This window comes from Saprolegnia parasitica, assembly GCF_000151545.1.
Source record: "Saprolegnia parasitica CBS 223.65 unplaced genomic scaffold supercont2.47, whole genome shotgun sequence".
Taxonomy (NCBI): Eukaryota; Oomycota; class Saprolegniomycetes; order Saprolegniales; family Saprolegniaceae; genus Saprolegnia; species Saprolegnia parasitica.
This window is the reverse complement of record NW_012156441.1, coordinates 184,116-202,851: the sequence shown is the minus strand read 5'-3', so window position 1 is coordinate 202,851 and position 18,736 is coordinate 184,116. Positions and strand designations below refer to the sequence as shown.

Below are 18,736 nucleotides of genomic sequence, written 5' to 3'. Positions count from 1 at the left end.
CTGTCGTTTGAAATGGATTCCTCGTGTCTCTCGCCTTACTAAGTCGACGACTCTCTTCTTATCCACTCGCTTGTGTTAGCATTTCGTTTTGTCCAGTAGCACGTTGCAGCACGAGACAACGTCCGATCGCTTGCACTCTTATACCTTGGCAATCAACACAACATGGCAATGATACTAACAAGCCTTGGCCGTCCGTGGTGGTTACTGGCGCTCAAACTTGACGGCGCCGAGCGTGAAGTCGTTGGAGCCCTCGCTGCCTTTGGCCAGCACCTGGCCGAGCTCCGTGCCAATCAAATGCGTGTTGGTGATCTTGATGTCGCGTTGCTTCTTGACGCGCGCGACCTTGGCCTTGCTCTTGATGTGCAGCTTGCGCTTGGCCCGGTTCGCGTCAATGTTGGCCTGCGTCGTGAGGCCGCTCTGGACGAGCTTGCGCTCCAAGGCCGCGCGGTCGGTGGGCCAGTCGCGGAGCGTGTCACGCCACAGATCGCGAATGTCGTTCGTGCACCCGTGCTTGAGGAGCGCGACCGTGCCCGCGCCCTTGCCAAACTTAGGCGCCACGTCCCATTTCGGGTGGTGCATGTGGCCATGGCGGTGGTCGGGAAAGGGCATGTCCAACGGCAAGTGATGCGCATCGAATGGGAGCATGTACTTGGTCTTCTTGCTCGTGAGGTTGAGGTCCACCATGGACGAGACGCTCTTGTTCTGCACCGTGGGGTGGATCGACGTAAACGGCTGCGGCGGGTTGCCCATCGGACCCTACGTGCAAGCGCCTTTTGGGATTTCAAGTCGAACGATCGTCCAAGCACCTTCTTCTCGGCGTTCGAGACGCGGAACCAGTGGTCGCCGACGCGGATGGCGTCGCCGCGGCGAAGCTCGGGCGTGACATCGTGGTTGACGGTCGTGACGTAGCTGCCGCCCTCGACGGTCGCGAGCGCGCCGACCTGCGTAAAGAAGGAAAAGCCACGCGCGTAGTAGACTTCGGTGCCTGTCTCCGTGTTCTTGATGCAGATGATGTGGCCGGCGCGCGAGAGCTCGCGGAGGTCGTCCTCGACGCCGTTGTAGCAGTCCTTGAGGTCCGACGACGGAATGCCTTCGTTGACGCGCTTGAGGACGTGCTGGAGCTGGTCCTTGTCCTTGATGTCGTACTTGGCCTTGTACGCAAACGTGTCGTTGGCCACGCGGACCTTTGGGTTGTTGCGCAGCCGGTCCGCGACCTCGTCGATCGTGAGGTCGATGCCCGTGTGCTGGTAGATGTCTTGGATCGTCACGGGCTGGTGGTCCTTGATCGAGTTGAGGTACGTGAGGATGTTGTGGAGCCGCCCAACAACCGTCGTCGGGACGTCTACAAGCCGGCGATTGAGCATCGTACGCTGTAGCTGCATGCGACAGAGGTACCTGCGGTCGGGACGTCCGTGCCCGCCACCGTCACGGGTGCGGCGACCGGCGCCGAGACCGTCGGCTGCCCGTACGCCAGGTTCTTCCACATGCTGGCGGCCGCAATGGAGAATGATGGTGGTGCGACTAGTTGCACGCTCCTTTAGAAAAACGCAGCCCGTTTTATCTGTATACCGTGAAAAACGCATGCGATAACCGCGTTTTAATCGCCGTTCTCGCAACCGAGTTGGGGTGCCGTGGCCGTCTGCTGGTTTCTACTACAGGTGCCGCGTGCGAGTGTCGAGTGCAGAGCGAGAGCTCTATGATCTGTCTCTTTTGGAGAGGTTGGGAGGTGCAACCAATTCCGAACCACAGTCCACAATATACAGAATCTAGCCACTGTATTGACAGAATCCAGCCATTGTATTTGGGCGTGCCTTGACTCTTGACAGGTTGCGATGGCGCGTTGACAGGACAGTCCCAACCACAGCGCCTTGACCATCCTCTCAACCCACATAAACAGGCCATCGAGCAAGCGACGTCCCAGCCATCAACTAGGACTGACCTGTCCTTGCATCCATGCATCCGAGAGCTGCCAACCCTCAGATTTGCATTTGCTTTCACCCACACCACCACCACCACCTCCTCCTCTACAATGGTCAAGATCCTCGCACTCGTTTTCCTCTCGGCGGCCATGGCCGCGCAGGCACCCGAGTGCGCTTCGACGTGCGTTGCGAACTTTCTGCCCGGCTGCGGCGGCTGCGGCGCCAACGGCTTCGTCGTGGGCGGTGGTGGCAAGGGCGGTGGCCCCAGCTTCAACGGTGACGTTCCGACCCCGATGCCGTCGGTGCCAACGCCAATGGCCTCGACGCCGCTTCCGTCACCCGCTGCGTCAATCCCGGCCGACAATGGCATGAACACCCAGCAAGGCGGTCTGGGCCAGAACGGCAACACACCCGGCAGCATGATGAACCAGCCGATGCTCAACGGTATCGGCAACGCGATGTCGACCGGAAACAACGGCGGTCTCTCCAGCACTGGCGGTCTCTCGGGCGGCAGCATCAATGGGCTCGGGGCCATGGGTGGCATGAATGGCCTCGGCAGCATGAACGGCGGCAATGGTATGATCGGCGGCGACATGAGCGGCAATGGCATGACCGGCGGCAACATGGGCTCGGGCAACGACGCGCCGTCGCCGACGCCTGCGATGTCGATGCCGACCTCGGACGGCTCGGCGCAGCCAGCCAACGGTCTCGGCAACAACCTGCTCGGTGGCAACGGCATGATGGGCGGGAACGGTGCTGCCGGCAACGGCATGATGGGTGGCAACGGTGCTGCCGGCAACGGGATGGGCAGCAACGCGCAGCTCGGCAATGGCGGCATGGGTGGTCTGGGACAGATGGGCGGCATGGGCACCGAGTCGCAGACGGCCGCGCCGCCGACCGCGATGCCGAATGCGACGACCGCCGTCGTGACAGTTCCTGCGCCGACCACGGAGCTGCTTCCGACCACGGACGCGCCCACGGCTGTGGTATACCGCAAGAGCGCAGCCCCGTCGCTTGCCGCTTCCATGACACTGGTCGTCGGTGCCGCCGCCGTGGCGCTGTTTTAAAACAGCATTTTGGGCAAAACAGTGTCTCGAGTGCCATACAAATACCACGTATAATAAAACGCCACGTTTTGCTTTTTGCTGTGTTGGTTTCGAAAACTTTGGATCATGGCGGCCGAGGATCCACTCCGGCGGCTCTCGGACGCAGCCCGAACGATCGTCAAACAGCGCCGAAGCACGCTCACGGCCATTGCGGCGGCCGAAGCCGACTCGGACGACGATGAGCACGACCACCTTGGCCAGCATGCGGCCAAGTACCACCGCCTCCGCCACGTGACGGCGACCATGGCGCCGGTCCAGCGCGACGTGCAAGCGCAATGGCTCTGGTGCGTAGTACGACGCCATGCCGTCGCCGCATTGGCCTCGTCGACTAGGCTCAATGGCAAGCTCGTGGACGCCAAGGCGCACTTTATCGAGATTGCGCGGTCGTGCCCGGCGTACCCCCACGTCCACTTCAAGCTCGGGTATCTCTACCTCCTTTTGCACGACGCGCACAAGGCCTTGGAAGCGTTTGGGTAGCTCCATGTGCCTCCTCTCGCTAAGCTAAGGCGGTGTTAGGATGGAGGTTGCGACGCTCTTGGCGACGCCCGAGGCAACGCACGAAGTGCATGCGAAGCGGGTCGCGGCCAAGGTAGCGCCACGTCATGGGGCATGCACGAGTCGATGTCGGCCTAGGCCTTCCTCTGGTGTGCCCATGCAGGGCGCTACGAAGCGTACACGCTGCTTCGCATGCCGGAGAAGGCGCAGAAGGAACAAGCCGCGCTCGAGGCCCACGGCGGCGCGTCGCTCGAGGCGCATGTGGCCATGGGCAGTCTCTTTGCCCGTCTTGGCTTGCTCCACCGCGCCGATCTCTGCTTTGAAAAAGGTACTTTTTCGATCGACAATCTGTACGACATTCGAATGAAACTAGCGGCCGCACTGAATGCACGGGATCCCAACTACTTGGCCGAGCACGCGAGTGTGCTCTTGCTGCAGAAGCGGTACGACCGATCGCTGGCGATGGCGATCCAGTGCGTCGCCGTCGCAGCGCCGCTGAGCTACGATGTGTTTCGCGCCCTTTTGCACCAAGCGACGGCGCACCTCCGGCTGCGTCAGCTTTCGAGTGGGCGCCTCGTTTTCTATCACGTTTGTATCAATCATATGCTGCGTGTAGAGGCCAAGAGCATTTTACGCCAAGTTCTCGACAGCCTCGCGCCACTCGTGGAAGCCCACATGACGCCGCTCTTGGAAGGCTCCGATATGGATCGAGCGACCTTGCGGCAGCTGTACTTTAGCGCAAGCCAAGCGGAAGGTGCACTTGGAATCATGGCACCAAAATGAAGCTATGGAGATGGTTGTAGGCTGCCGGGCACTACTGGCAGGTGACTTGCAACATGCGCTCGACGTCTACTACCGGCTCGCCAACGAATTCTCTGATTTTCAGGTACATATCTTGTGCTCTCCAGCGTCCATGTTGCTCCATTTCTACGTAGCTGCCCGTCGTGCTCGTTGCCCCCGGATCTCGGGACGCGACGGGCACCGTGGTCGACACGTCTGCCTTTTCTGTCAACAATATCGTCAACGCCCTCGTATACCTGGACGAGGTAGCATCCTGTGAAGACATGTAATATCAACGGACGCCATGTTGCAGATGGAGGCGCGGTATGGCCCGGATGCATGCTTGTACTTTCACCGGTATTACGCTCCCTACATTTGGACTTCGTGACGAAATGTGTCTAGCGCCAACGTGTACCGAGCCCTTGGGAATCTCGGGAGCTTCCTCCACGACCTCAAAACACTCGAGCAGCTCGCGCCACGCTTTCTTCAAACGTACTTTGATCACGTCCAGTTTTTCTTGTTTCATTTTGCTGTACGTCGTTGTGTATCATCTCGGTGTGTAGGGCAGCTGCGGGGACTTTTTAGACGAAGAGACCATGACGTGGCTGCCGTACCGTCTCTTGTGCGCGCTCCACACGTCTGAGAACGCCCGTACACTGGATATTCGCTAGATTGCTATCTTGATATATTGATACCAACACGTGAGATGGGTAGACCATGTGGCGACGATCCAGAACGCAGCGATCGTCGAGTACTTGGAGACGCGCCGGCAGTATCAACCGCTTGATATTTACGCCGATCTATTCCTCGTCGATGGCCTTCGTCGCCTCGAACTGGACGGTGCGAGTATCGGGGTTCGATCCGATAGTATGTAAAACGATGCTAGGCGAGCTCTCGCTGGCGGCCAAGCGGCGGCAAGAAGCGGCAAGCTTGTCGTTTGACGACTCGCTTTGCGGGCTGGACGACAAGGTACACCATTTCCTGTTGTAATTTTCTTACGACACTATATGGGGTGTAGACGCCGCCGTTGACGAGCCTCCTGTGCATCGCGTCGCTTCTCGAGCGCCACGCGAACCTGCCGCTCGCGCACTTTGTCGCGGGTCTCGTCTACATGTCGCAGTTGCGCACCTTTGGTATCGCTCGTGTCCTTAGAAGATATATGACAATATGTCCACAATCGTTGTTGTCTACTGTAGAAGCGACCAAGCACTTTGGCGTCGCGATCGAGCTCCTTGGCGACGCACTGGGTCGCATGGAAGCAACGATGCAGCATCATACGCACGTGGATCTGCCGACGCGGTGCCGTCACAACCTCGACACTTGGTCAAACCGAATACCGTTTAGATGGATGTACCAGAGCTACGCGCGGGCCAAATACCATGCGCTGGTCTGGTACGTCAAAGCGCCTCAATCGGCGCAAACGACGTCGGGAGCGTAGGCGGTCGGTGCTCCACCGCTTGCTTCTCAACACGATCGAAGCCAACGACGACCTCAAAGCGGCGTTGGCACTCTTTCCTCGGGACCCGCATGGCCAGGTACATTCAATTATCTCTTTAAAGATCTGTGGGCATCGTCTTGTGTAGCTCGTCAAGGCCATGAGCATGGTGCACTACAGCCAAACGCGCAATGCCATCAAGCCTCTTCAAATTGCACTCGACGTAAGACGCGATTTTTCTGGCACCTCGTCTCCACCGACACAACAACGCTGTTCATAGAGCTTGCGCGCCAACGGCTTTGGCAACAACAAGACGATGGTCGTCGATTACATACTGCGAGCGGGCGCGGCGTCCTACTCGCTGCTGCCCGGGGTGCGTTCGAGAAGCTTGTCGCCCGCGGGATCATTGGCGTAGGAGCTGCGCAAGGCTCGCAACACGGCCCTGCATCAACACTACGCAGCATCAACGACACCATCGGCGACACATGGGCACGCCGCGACAGCCGCGGCCAAGCTTGCAACCAAGATTCTGACCACAGACGCGCTCGACAAGCTCTACGACGCCGGAGTCCTCAAGCTCACAAAAGGCTTGGTGCGACAGTGGATGCCGTTTTGTACACTGTTTATTCCAGTGGATAGATTGCATCGGCGATCGAGTATTTTGAAGCGCTCACGTCCATCAAGGAGACGTACATGACGCCCGCGATCGAGAGCCTCCTCGATTTACAGCGCTGCCGTGACCCTCGCTTTGTGGATGAGAAGGTACAACTCGTGGAATCTGGTTTCTGAAAGACTACCAGATATTTCAAGATGTACGACTAGATCTACGCCTGTCACCACCGATTGACCAAGCGGGGGCTCAAGCTCGTCAAGCTCCTTCACATGCCGATCGAAGGTCTCATCGACATGACCGTGTGTCTGCACTACGCCCCGCACGACGTCGACACGTACTGGCACCGGGCAATGCTCTACCGGCAGTTCCGCAACTACGAGGCCTGCCTTGCCGATCTCTCTCTGGTACGACCATCCATGCTACCCTATCCACACCGCACGTGTGGTAGGCGCTGGAGCTCACACTCAACGGGGAGCCATCGACCAAGCTGCGTCTCGTTCGCTTGGACCGGTGACCTCAATGCACCCCTACCCCTCTCTAACCACACATGTCTACCAGATTCAAGACACTTATTCTTGCGCGGAGCGACATCTACACGTTGGCCAAGGATCCGACCAAGGCACTCTCGGACCTCAACGTTGCTATCGAGCTCCACTACAGAGAGAAGAGCCGGGACCCGATCGTCACAGCGTCGTTTCACGAGAAACGCAGTGCGCTTCTCGTCCGTCTCAAGCGCTTTGAGCAAGCCATCCAAGTCGACACTAAGATTGTACACCTGTTTCTCATGGACTCTTGCAGGACATGGAGATCGTGCTGCAACTGACGGCGACCGACGGCCCGCTCTCGGACAATGCAATTCTGAACCATCTTTTGGTGGGCAACTTGCATTGCCAGATGGCCATGACGAGCCAGAAGAAGCAGACCGTGTCCAACCACTACCTCTTCCCTACACCCGTACGATCGCCGCCTTCTAGTCGATACATTTTATGGCGTAAATAGGCCAATGCGCTCTCCTCGGTGGCGGCCGCGTCTCTGGCGACGGCGTGCACGTACTACGACAAGGTCTTGGTCGCGAAACCAACGTTCGCACTGGCCCTCTTCCTCAAGGGTTCCATGCCCGATCATCTGCGCACGAATTGACGTGACTTGCAACGAATCTAGGTCGCATGCACGCCTTTCAAGGCGACTGCGTCCGCGCTGTCGGGTGCCTCGACGACTGCTTGCGGTTCCTCTCCTCCAGTGTGCAGCTTGCCTAATGTCGGCGTAGGCAAGATTATGGGTTTGTGGCTGCCCACTTTTTACGTGGCAGCCTGCGCGCGCAGCAGTGCTTGCCCGACTTGGCGCTCGCCGCGTTCCTTCTCGTGCGCAGTAAGGTGCCATTGTACCCAAAAGTGCAAAGCTCGATTGGGTACTGCTACTACGTCCTTGGCAACCACAAGAGCGCCATCATCGAGCTCACGGCGGCCAGTACGTCCATCGACTAACTACGAATGTACTGGACATGGCCTTGATAGTCGCGCAAGCACGCCACGACGCGACGGCGCGCTATACCCGCGGCCTCGCGCTGCAAGAACTATTGGCTCTGGACAAGGCGATCGACGACTTTTCCGCTGCGATCGCCCTCGACAAGCACATGGCACCCGCCTACTTTCAGGTAGCAGCGACTGAAAAAGAGGGAAGGGGATCGAATTGTGGCCTAGCGCGCGATTTGCCGCGTGCTGCAACAAGACTATAGTGGAGCGAGCGCCGACTTGCGCGAGACGGTTCGGCTCGACACGGATATGCTGCACGCGTACGTCTTGCTCGGCTATGTCTGCTACCACAACGACGAGGTGGAGACGGCGGTGGAAGGTATTCTTCTCGATCTTTTGGTAGAGGATGGTCAAATGACAATATGTGCAGTCTACTCGCAGTTTCTACTTGAGAAAACAACCGACGCCAAAGTACTCGTGTACCGTGGCTTGTGCTACTACCGCCTCGGCGAACTCGACTTGGCGCTGCGGGACCTTCACCGAGCGGTACCATTTCAACAAGAGACCGTCGACACATTTGTGTTCTTAGGTGAAACTCGATGCGAAACTCTGGTTTGGCTACTATGTGCTCGCTCTGTGCTATCACAAAAAGGCGGATGTCGACAGCACCGCCAAGAACATTGCGCTCTGTGTCCCGTACTTTAAGGAGGTTCCGACGGCCGCGTCTTGGAATGTGGCGCCGCCGCTTTGGCACATCCACACGGTTTTTGCCTACCGCGGAAACGACACAAAGGCCACGCTGCTGCGTCTCGCCAAGTACGCCTGCAAGCACTCGTCGTCTCGACCCCCGCGGCCCGCCGTCGGTCCGTTTTCCATCGAGTTTGCTCGAATTTCAAGGCTTTTTGCTAGACACGACCATGCAGAGCCCACGGCAGCTCTACGTGCGCGCGCTCTTCCATCGTACGGTCCGGCACGTGGTCTTTTGAGCCGAGTCATTCGGGAAATGGAAAGCCACACGTTTACGGCCACGTCGTTCAACGCGCATCTCTCGCGTCAGCTCGAGGCGCTGGCCGCCCCCAGGACCATCCCGCCCCCCCGCGGTACCAAATATCTTTGTTTATGATTGTTCCAGGTGGTGCAAATATTAGATAAATAAATGGCTAGGACTCTTTACGGATGCGTCGGTCGCGTGGGCGTACAACTTGCTCGGTACCATGTGCTATCGGCACAAGAAGCTCGAAGACGCGCTCCGAAACTTTACGCTCGCGATCGCTGCGACGCCGACCAACCCCGTGCCGTACTTCAACCGGTATCAATATTGTCTATTGAAACATGGACATTGATTGACGGGCGGTAGCGGCAACATCTACTTGGCCATGCACGCGATTCCTTCAGGTGATGACCTCGACGCAACATCATGTCGTGTGCATTGGATGCTTGAACGGTTGTGATAGCACTGACCGAATATACGGACGCGCTCCAAGCCAACCCGGAGCATGTCCCGTCGCTGACCAACGCAGCGCTGGCATTCCTGCTCCTTCGCAACTTGGACGATGCTCATCGATACCTTCAGACAGCGACAACGCAGCTGCCCATGGTGACGGACGCGCGCGCGCACGTGCTCGTGTGCTACAACTACGCCAACGTCCTTCGGCAGCTCGACCGTCTTGACGAAGCCATCGAGTGGTAGAGACAACTTGTCTGGCATGGAATGGACGTGTTCTTAGGTACACCAAGGCCATGGAGCAGACAACGGCCGATCTCTGGCTCGTGCACAACCGTGCGACGGCCTTGCATTCGCAAATGAAGTACACGTCGGGTGCTGGATATATATCTGTATCGATGTATCAAGATGCGAGCAACTGGCTTGTAGCGTTGCACGACTATGCCGCGGCCTTGGCGCTGGCTCCGTCGACGCTCGAGACGCGCGTCAACCGCGCTCAGCTGTACATCGCCAGCTCGCGCTGCTTCCTCGCGTCCCAAGACTTGGCGGTTGCAGTCACCCATCCTCCAAGTGCGTGTTGGTTTGTCGCAACACATATTGTGGACACTCTGTCGTCGTGTGTAGGCACCGATACAGCGGCCCTCGTGCAGCGGTTGCATGGCTTTTGCAAGCGCTGGACCGAAGCCATGGCGGTCGCACGAGGCGACTTCCTCTACGTGTTTCACGCGTTGCCATGCTTTACCATGTTTGCCATGGACGGCAGCGCATCGCCGTGGCTGGACCCGTTCTTTTTCCATTACAACGATCTCTTGGATGCGACCCACGCGTCGTTCAAAGGTGCAGACATCGCTGTGTTGTTGTTGTATCGCGGAGCCAACCCATGGCTAGCGCTGGAGCGCATGCTCAGCGAGACCAAGACGGCTGATTTACCTCGCCTCGTGCACTCTGCGCTGGAGGCGATGCGGCGCATGGACTTTGCCATGGCCCAGCGGCTGCTGTTAAGTGCAACGTACACGTCCAATCTGTGCTTGGAAGAGATGCAAGTGTGTCTTCTCTGGCGCGCGCAGGTAAGGCTTTTGATGTTGATATTTGCCTTTTCGGATTTTTCGGATTTTCATGTGTCGATCCATAGCTCGAGTTTGACCGGGGCAACGCCAACGACTGCCTCGAAATGCTGCAGCAGCTGCTGCTTGCGACCGAGCCGCGCGACGACGGTACCTACCTGTTTGTACCATCACCACGTGCAAGGAAGGATCGTTGTCTAGCAGACCATCATCCACGCAACAATACCTCCCACGCCCCCGTGCCACTCCACCGCTGGTCCGTGATCATGATGACTCGAGATATGCTGAGACGATGGAATGTGCATAGGCAATCATCCCTGACGTCAACACAAGCGCGCTGCAGCATCGCCGCCGACATTTACGCCTACGCTGGCTGCGTGTTTCAGGCGCAAAACAAGTGGAAGCACGCCAAGCAAGCGCTGGAAAAGAGTCTCCGGCTCGTGCCACACAACATGTTTGCGTTGCTCAATCGGTATAGCCTTTGTTGTCTCTTCTAGAAAGGACATATTGTCCAATGTAGCATCAATTTGTACTCGCTGGAAGGCGACCTGTACGCGGCCATGGAAGCCATTGCGCGCGCGATCGATCTCGTCGTACGTGCTACTCGCACGTTATTCGATCGCTTGAAGTCGGCGGTGGTACATGTAGGCGCGTGGGGTCGCTGTAACCTCGTCCGCCACAACCCCATCATCAGGGGTAGGTTCCACCATCCCGGTGACTCATGTCGTGTTGACACATCTTGTTTAGCACGCCAAGGTGAGCGTCTTGCATCGGTCCCACGATGTCCACGCGTCGTTGGCACACACGCAGCTCTTGAAGCCCCCCATGTGCGCCAGCGTGCGTTCTTGTATACACTAGCGCATGTGAGAGTGCTGGCACTAGATTTGCTCGACACTGTCGAGTCTCCTCGCCGAGTACAAGGCGCTGTTGACGTGGGACGTTGGCAACCATATTCCGCAACTCTGTGCGCTCCAAGGCAAGCTTGCGATTCAAGTCGAGGCGCTCCGGGACCTCGTGGCCAAGCAGCGCGAGCCCGAGACGGGCAACAATACCGTCCAGCTCGATAGCCTTCATCACATTCTTGATCAGTGCGCGCTCGAGACAAGCCGCCAGCCCCCGCTCGAGACGTCGGCGTGGCGGCAGCTCGTTCAGCCCACCAAGCCACTGCGCCGCGGCTCATTGCTACATGCCAACGTCGACGTGCCGTCCACGCCTGCGTTTCAAGACGAGTACAACCGCGTGTGCGGTCTGATTGAGCCGACGCTGGCGACCGATCATGCCGAGATGTAGCCAGTTGATTCATTGATACAAGAAAAAGTTTATTGCTCGTGATCGAGGACTACTGTGCCAAGGAAGCGTACGTTGGAATCTTGGTGCGAATGATACGCAGTGCCTCCGGGCCTAAGATCGACAACGATGAGCCCCATCGAGGCGGCACCAGTGTACCCCCGTTGCGCTCGAGGGCTGCAAGCGTATCATCGATTGTCGCGCGCAGCCCCTTGGCCGAGTACTTGCGATGGATCTGCTGAATGAGTTTGGGCAAGTGCACATTCATGTCCGACCCAACGGCATCTGCAATCGCTCTACCATAGACATGGAAATCGTATCTTGCACGTTGTTTAAACAAGAGGGAGACGTACTGGATCGCTTTGAGCGTCACAACGAGCACATCGTCGTCCGGGGCCATGAGCGCCGCTCGGATCGGCGGAATGAGCAGTCCAAGGAGCGGCCGGACCTTGTCATCAGCGCCCTAGTTTATACACGGATTCGACTTCGAGTCGACTCGAATGCGCAGAACTTACATTGGCGTGCATGAGGTCGTTGAAGCCTTGGCGCGCAAGAAACACGTAAGGGTGATCGGTCTCTTGGAAGCCCTCGCAGCAAGTGACGAGGAGCGGGTTGTACTCGAGGTCTAGTCGTCCTTGTTGAATCGCATTGCTACAGATATTGAGCGACATACCTTCGGGCGATTGGTTCCATTGCAGCGCGTTCTTGATACCTCCGTGGTTGATACTATTGTATGCCTTAGAGCCATATGGATGGCGCGTCGAGATGGATGTACCGGCAAGGGATGTTGCCGGCGGCATACGCGGCACCAAAGTTCCTATTCGAAAGGGTTTCGCCGACGAGGTTATCGGCGTCCGAGTACGTTTTGTGCTTCTTCTTCGTGCTCCACGGGTCGGCTTGTTTGTGCTTGTTGAGTGCTTGCGACGGCATCGGATGTCCCGACTTCTTGGATTTGGCTACCACAACGCGTAAGAGCGTGCCACGTATACTCTTGGCATTTGTATACCGGCCTCGACGTCGTTGTTGTTGACGCTCGGCTTGGCAGCTGGCTTCTTGGTGCGAAGCGCAGCATCCACTGCGGTAGTATTGGGCTCCTTGTCGCTGCGAGACGTGCTTAGGCGCGCCCGGCTACCGTCGCGAATCCCAGCCTTCTCCGACTGGTTGGACACGGGGCGAGTGGCCGTGGTCGGCTTGCGAGTGACGGCTTTGGCGTCCGACGGCGTAGTCGCTCGTGCTTTGATGCTGCTCATGCTCGTACGGTACGTTGCTCTCTGAAGAACTCTCAACGCCAACTACTGCGATGCTCGCTATACATAGCCGAGTTTCCGGCGACTATTCTTACACATGTGCCTTGCAATCTTCCATCGCACGAAGTATTACTTTGCATAAGAGGATTACACGAGGATAAGGGCCACGACCCACGAGAAAACGACGGTTGGTAGGGCGACGACGCCAGTGCTGGTGGTGCCGATGGCGCTCAGTCGGGCGGAGGGTGCTGGCGGAGCAGTCTCGGCAAAGTACGGGTTGAGCTCGTCGCTCGACAAATCGACGGCGCCATTCTCACGCGCCATGGCGTAGGCGTTGACGGCGTAGCCCCAGTCGGGGCATCCGTAGCACCCTGTCGTGCCGCCTCGAGTACACGAGGACGCGCACTCGGGCAGCACCTCGGTGGCGACGGCGGCCGCCACTAGGACGCTGCAGTACCGTAAGAAGCGAACCATCCTCGCTGGTGCAATTGTAGAATGGCGAGTCCAATGGGGTGCGCTTGAATGTCCCGTTTCTTTTGTTTGTGTTATCGATCGACATGATGGAGCTGTCAAGGACAGGCCATGACAGTTCGTCGTCGTTTTGTTAGAGCGCCGGTCCACTCTAGGAGGAATCTGGTAGAAGAGCGGTTAAGCGAGCGCTAGATGATTTGCATGCTTTAATGAAGCACCGACTCAGCGAGCATGACATTCCAGGAACGAGTACGAAGTTCGTTGGTCTGGAGGTGACCAAGTTCCTAACGAAGGTGCTACTTCTAAGGACCGGTGGTATGTGAATGTGGGCTACTAAAGACTGACGTACTAAAGACTGACGTACTAAAGACTGACGTACACAGGAAGTGTAGTAGTGTAGGTGTCGTCGATACGCCCCTTCGCTCACCCGTTTGGCACCGAACTACTGTTTTAATTTCCAGGTATTTTCGAGTTCAATATTGATGTTAGTGGCATGTGCACGCGATTCGTAAGACGCCCTGCTATGGCATATTGGACATCCGAGATTGCGGTAAGTTTTTGATGTTTCATTTACAAGTTGATCGACCGTCTGCAACACAATGCTCATATCCCTGTCCCAGGACGAGCCCCAGGACGTCTTATCAAAAAAACACGCGAGTTGTCTTAGTCCTACGAGATGGACGACAACGAAAACGCTACCTCTGGCGCTGACGGTCGGTCGTTTGGGTTGTACATCAAGCACTGTTTGGCGAGCTGACGGACCCACGCCGGACACGAGACGGTGAACGTCGGCTGGATCGACCCTGCGATGACGAGACCCACGATCGCAGTGTCCACATACGGCTTGTTCGTCGTCGGATTCATCGCGTTCGCATACGGAATCTCGTGCGTGTCCAGCTCCGACAGAATCATTCCTATGCCAGGAGAGAAGCATGATCAACCAGAATAGGGACTGCCAATAAGAACGTACCCAGCGAGAAGATGTCGGCAGCAATCGTGTAGTGGTCGTCCTTGAGTATCTCGGGCGCCATCCACCGGTACGTGCCAACGCTCATGGTCATGGTCTCCTGAAAGTCTTCTTTCGAGACGCCGAAATCACTCACTTTGGCGCCCTTGGTCGTGTCCAGCAAAATGTTGCGGGACTTGAGGTCGCGGTGGATGATGTTCATCGAGTGCATGTACACAAGGGCGTCGACCACATCTCGGAGGACACGGAGCTTCCAGGTCCAGTCCAAGCTACCATGGGACGCCAAGTGGGCTTTGAGGTCGCCGAGGTCCATGAGCTCGAGGACGGCGGCGAGGTCACGAGGTCGAGTCCACGCAACACCGTGCAAAGCGACGATCTGCGGGCACTGGAACCTAGTAAATTCGTCCAGAGTGAGAATGACTAGGATCTGTGTAGGGTCGGGCTAGGGTGCGTACCGGTTCATAAGCTCGAGTTCGGCGATGAAGCTGCGAATGTCTTCGACGCTGCCGCGATTCGGAAGGAGCCGCTTGATCGCAACGGCCCGGCCTTGAAGCGAACCGCGCCAGATTTCGCCGAACGCGCCTTCACTGAGTTTCTCGACGTAGGTGAGGTCGCGAATGGAGATCCGGATCGGTTCGAGCACATCGAGCTCGGTGGCCAGTCCGTCGGACGTCTCGACCTCGGCTACTCGATCACATTTATCAGAAAGCGAAGACTAGAATTTGGTACCGTAGCGGCGTCTGCGTATGTAGAGGACAAAGCCTGTGCCGAGAAGTGTGAGAAGGGCTGTGATGGCGGCCGCCACAATCACCCAATCGTTTCCTAGAGGGTAAGTCAGCGTCTCGGCCATTTGATGGGGAGAGACCACCGTGTCTCGAACTCGGAGTGGGGTCGGGGGTAACTGTTCGGATCAGGGTGGAGGCCGATGTCTTATTCGGCGATACGACGCACGCCGACCACGCGTACAGAGGCTCCTGGGACCAGAGCGGTTGAAGCGTACCGTCTTTTGTGGTCCCACAAGAAGCGCTGGGTACGTTGGTATTGAACGACGAGCCGCCTGGGTACACGTAGTCGTGCATCGACGGTCGGAGGAGGCGCAGAGCCACGTATGTTGTCTTGTCCATTGAGATTTCGCGGAGACCGGTAGACATGGCGCCGCTACGCACAGGCATGCACTTGTCAACCGCACGAGCACATAGGACGACGCACAATTTGTCGATCGCGTTGGTGAGCTTCAAGTTTGTAATACTCTGGAGGGCACTGTTGCCACTGAGCTCCCTACGCAGCACCTCTCGTGCCATAAAATTCAACTAGAAACTTCGTACAAGCACGTGAGGGCGGGCCAGTACATGTCTTGGAGCGATGTGAGCGCGTTGCCACGAAGGTCTCTGTCAAGAAGAGCGATTTAGCTCCGATGGACATACTGTACACAAGTACAGGTAGGTCAACGGCAGCGTTCGCAATGCAGCGACATCTTGGATGTGGTTGCCATTGAGCCGTCTACCAGAGCTCACAGATACAGCCGACATGTACGAGCAAGGGACCACGCACAGCATGCGAAGGGTTGCGGGAAGGTTGGGGGGCAGCTTGCCCAGCTCGCTGTCGGAAAGCAACCTACGCGCCGAATCGTGATGATATAGAAATAGCGCGCAGCGTACAAAGACTCGAGGTTTGACGGCCACACAATCGTCGGTGAGAGTGACCGCAGCTTGCAGTGGTTCATGGCGCTACACCAGTATTGAGCTCCACGGCAATCGAGACCACACTATCTACATGGAGGGCCGGCTCAGCCGCGTGCTTCTACGAAGAGGTGTTGCATCGTCTCCCAACATCGACTAACAATATTATATACTAGTACGTACTTGAGCATGTTTGGCAGGACGAGCTTGGTGAGGTCGACGTATCCGCCGCCACAGTCAAAGCCGCTAACACATTCGATGAGCGCTGACACAACATTGGCGCGGAAGGTACAGCGTCGTGTTGGCGTAGTTGGTGACGTTGCCGACGGCTGCGAACGAGTAGGTGGCCACGGGCGTCGCGCTCGAATCCGTTTGATCCGCCGCCAGCATTTTGAGAAGCGCATTGACGTCGTAGTCGCGCAGAAAGCACTGCTTGTTGAGCAAGCAGACAGGTGACGTCAGTGGGCAGTTGTCGTCGGCTGCGAGGATTGCCGCGTCGTCGGCAATCGCCAGCGAGCTGTACGGGCACGGCTTCATGCTCACTTTGCTCTTTGCTGCTAGCTTGCTTGTGGCGCGTTGGACGTGGGTGTAACATGGACACGGATATAGTGTGCGACAGAGCAGCAGGTGTCAATTAGACTAAAATTGGTGTAATACTGGTAGGAGCCCCTGGTCGTAGGGGGTGGGCGAACCTTCCATACGTGTTGCATCCAAACAGAAGTCGCATCATCTGATTGGGCGAGAGGGACATATATGGGCCATAAATTGCTGCTCGCTATTGGTGGAAACAAATAGTGTGATGCATGACGCGGCCAACGTGTCCAATGGCCGCGCTCTTGCTCGCGTGCTGTACGCGTCGCAGTCATCAGTTCCGACCAACTTGACCTCGAATCTTGCATGATAATTGTGCAAAGCTTTATATATTGACTGAGGTATACGATATATGGCTATGGTAGCGCTTTGCAGGAGTTGTGCATCTCGATCTGCGCTTAGCGGGATAGATCCAACCACATCTTCTCGCACGCCGCGGCGTATGATTGCTTGCCTACCTTCGCGACGACAAGATGAGGACACGTCAGGGCAGTTGCGGTGCATGTAGCGTCTCGACTTCAAGAGCGTTGTACAGTCGAGGTCGACGAGCGCGCGAAACCGGTTGCTCCATCCGTGCATCGTGACGTTGTTGCACGATAGACACTTGGTCGTGATGGCGCTCAGGTACGCACCGCAGAACGACAACGGGCAAACGACGGTGATGCTGCAGTCGGCGAGTAGAAAGTCGACGGGCGTCGCCGCGCCCATTGGCATCGATGAAAAAGGAAATACATTACTCGGTTGGGCTTTCTGGTTCGTCGTCGAAGCGCTGCGACGCGAGAGCGGGAGATGAAGCTTGATCTTCTTCCAGTGTGCAGCCACCGCAGCGCACACATGTCGTCCAAAAGCTTGCTCTTGGGTGTCGGCGTGAAGCTGGCGGCGTCTTCTGCGTCCGGTGTATCTTCGACGTTGGGACCATCGCTCTCATCGTCGACGTCTTCGTCTGCATCATGGATCTCAGCGGGGTCCACATGGTCGGCGGCTTCGTTGCGTGTGCGCCGCGGTCGGACGTTCGGCCACGCGAGCGAGACGACGGACATTGCGCGGGCAGTGCCCCGCGTGCTGCCGGCGGATGCCGCAGAGGATTCAGACCTGAACTCCACTCGGCGCTACGACCCGAGTCTTCGCGTCCGGTCGATCGGCTCGGACTCGCGCTCGAACATTGCGCTGTTCCATCGTTGTGTGGTTCTGACGCGCTGGAGACTCTCGCCACGAAATTACAAGTCGTGTCCAATGAATGTGCAGCAAGCAGAAGTCTCGGCCAGTCATATCAAATACATCATTTCTTAGCTTAGCCATCTGATTGGTCAAAAAGGACTCGGAGGGGGTAGGTTTAGAGTTGGCCGGGTTGCAATTACTTGGTTTTACAAATTTCAAGTCTAATTTATGAACAAGGCCCTTGTCGTGTCACCAGCCACGAGAGCGCAGTGCTGGTGTGTAGCAGCTTAACCATACAACGAGTGCCCGGTTTCCCAGTGGCTGCACCTGTTTCCTTCCTTCTCTTTTCTCTCGCGTCGTGTCCATAAAATCTTAGATTGCAACACTCATGGTACATTCGCCGTTACACCAGCCCACAGGCGATTAATAGAGAGATTTCGCAACTGACTTCCCGTTTCCATCTGCGTTTTATTTTATGTGGAGGGAGACGGGACGCAAAAAGTAAAAATTGTGATTTCGCACAGGACATCCCGTCTCCGTCGGCATTCGAATGCAGACGAAGACGGGAGCTACATCAACCTTGATTTCGCAAAAAATTCAGAAGAATTCCATCCTCGTCTGGTCTTGTGCTACTGCTGCGATAGCCTACCGTAGACCTCAAAACAACGCACCTCGCGATTTTACCCCTAACCTCGATTTTCCTCAAAATATCTCACCAAACCCAATTTTGGCCCTCACAATAACTCACCATTCAAAATTTCATAATGTACCGTATGGTACCAAGCGCTGGCTCGAAGCCTCATAATAACACACCACGCCATTTATGAAGCTAGTGTTAGCCTTGCCCTAGTCGAGGGTAAGCGGCTTCATATTGATGAGCATCGACTCGTAGGCGCCAGTCGTGCTCATTCCGCACGTGTCGTAGGCGTCGGCGATCCATCGACGAGTGCGATTGTCCTTCTTGACGTCGGCGTAGACCTTCTCGACAAAACCGAGACGCGGTCGCGT

The 18,736-nt window shown here is 57.0% G+C and overlaps 9 protein-coding genes across 9 annotated transcripts; 5 read left to right on the top strand and 4 right to left on the bottom strand.

Annotated features, from left to right (window-relative positions):
* Positions 1–201: 201 nt before the first annotated feature.
* SPRG_09270 (hypothetical protein) lies at positions 202–1,486 on the bottom strand (the record flags this gene model as incomplete). Its single annotated transcript, XM_012348801.1, has 3 exons — positions 202–756; positions 807–1,342; positions 1,396–1,486. The coding sequence occupies 3 exons, from the start codon at positions 1,484–1,486 to the stop codon at positions 202–204; spliced, it is 1,182 nt and encodes a 393-aa protein (XP_012204191.1).
* Positions 1,487–2,029: 543 nt separating this feature from the next.
* Positions 2,030–2,986, top strand: SPRG_09269 (hypothetical protein; the record flags this gene model as incomplete). The annotated part of the gene is made up of 1 exon (XM_012348800.1): positions 2,030–2,986. One exon carries the CDS (start codon positions 2,030–2,032, stop codon positions 2,984–2,986), a length of 957 nt encoding a protein of 318 aa, XP_012204190.1.
* A 105-nt stretch (positions 2,987–3,091) lies between these two features.
* Positions 3,092–3,502, top strand: SPRG_09268 (hypothetical protein; the record flags this gene model as incomplete). Its single annotated transcript, XM_012348799.1, has 2 exons — positions 3,092–3,309; positions 3,358–3,502. 2 exons carry the CDS (start codon positions 3,092–3,094, stop codon positions 3,500–3,502), a joined length of 363 nt encoding a protein of 120 aa, XP_012204189.1.
* Positions 3,503–3,542: 40 nt separating this feature from the next.
* On the top strand, positions 3,543–4,019 carry SPRG_09267 (hypothetical protein; the record flags this gene model as incomplete). The annotated part of the gene is made up of 4 exons (XM_012348798.1): positions 3,543–3,614; positions 3,659–3,848; positions 3,894–3,963; positions 3,995–4,019. The coding sequence occupies 4 exons, from the start codon at positions 3,543–3,545 to the stop codon at positions 4,017–4,019; spliced, it is 357 nt and encodes a 118-aa protein (XP_012204188.1).
* Positions 4,020–7,514: 3,495 nt separating this feature from the next.
* On the top strand, positions 7,515–8,806 carry SPRG_20748 (hypothetical protein; the record flags this gene model as incomplete). Its single annotated transcript, XM_012348846.1, has 7 exons — positions 7,515–7,573; positions 7,616–7,815; positions 7,863–8,002; positions 8,049–8,199; positions 8,251–8,366; positions 8,410–8,683; positions 8,730–8,806. 7 exons carry the CDS (start codon positions 7,515–7,517, stop codon positions 8,804–8,806), a joined length of 1,017 nt encoding a protein of 338 aa, XP_012204236.1.
* Positions 8,807–9,034: 228 nt separating this feature from the next.
* Positions 9,035–11,664, top strand: SPRG_09264 (hypothetical protein; the record flags this gene model as incomplete). The annotated part of the gene is made up of 14 exons (XM_012348797.1): positions 9,035–9,129; positions 9,178–9,215; positions 9,275–9,506; positions 9,548–9,639; positions 9,694–9,834; positions 9,889–10,101; positions 10,153–10,331; positions 10,397–10,478; positions 10,530–10,584; positions 10,636–10,800; positions 10,849–10,921; positions 10,977–11,024; positions 11,076–11,165; positions 11,211–11,664. 14 exons carry the CDS (start codon positions 9,035–9,037, stop codon positions 11,616–11,618), a joined length of 1,911 nt encoding a protein of 636 aa, XP_012204187.1. The 3' UTR covers positions 11,619–11,664.
* Positions 11,665–11,667: 3 nt separating this feature from the next.
* Positions 11,668–12,865, bottom strand: SPRG_09263 (hypothetical protein; the record flags this gene model as incomplete). The annotated part of the gene is made up of 8 exons (XM_012348796.1): positions 11,668–11,729; positions 11,775–11,911; positions 11,969–12,078; positions 12,131–12,240; positions 12,289–12,341; positions 12,391–12,432; positions 12,478–12,571; positions 12,622–12,865. The coding sequence occupies 8 exons, from the start codon at positions 12,863–12,865 to the stop codon at positions 11,668–11,670; spliced, it is 852 nt and encodes a 283-aa protein (XP_012204186.1).
* A 144-nt stretch (positions 12,866–13,009) lies between these two features.
* Positions 13,010–13,336, bottom strand: SPRG_09262 (hypothetical protein; the record flags this gene model as incomplete). The annotated part of the gene is made up of 1 exon (XM_012348795.1): positions 13,010–13,336. The coding sequence occupies one exon, from the start codon at positions 13,334–13,336 to the stop codon at positions 13,010–13,012; it is 327 nt and encodes a 108-aa protein (XP_012204185.1).
* Positions 13,337–16,968: 3,632 nt separating this feature from the next.
* On the bottom strand, positions 16,969–17,610 carry SPRG_09260 (hypothetical protein; the record flags this gene model as incomplete). Its single annotated transcript, XM_012348794.1, has 3 exons — positions 16,969–17,024; positions 17,104–17,339; positions 17,393–17,610. The coding sequence occupies 3 exons, from the start codon at positions 17,608–17,610 to the stop codon at positions 16,969–16,971; spliced, it is 510 nt and encodes a 169-aa protein (XP_012204184.1).
* Between the last annotated feature and the right edge of the window lie 1,126 nt (positions 17,611–18,736).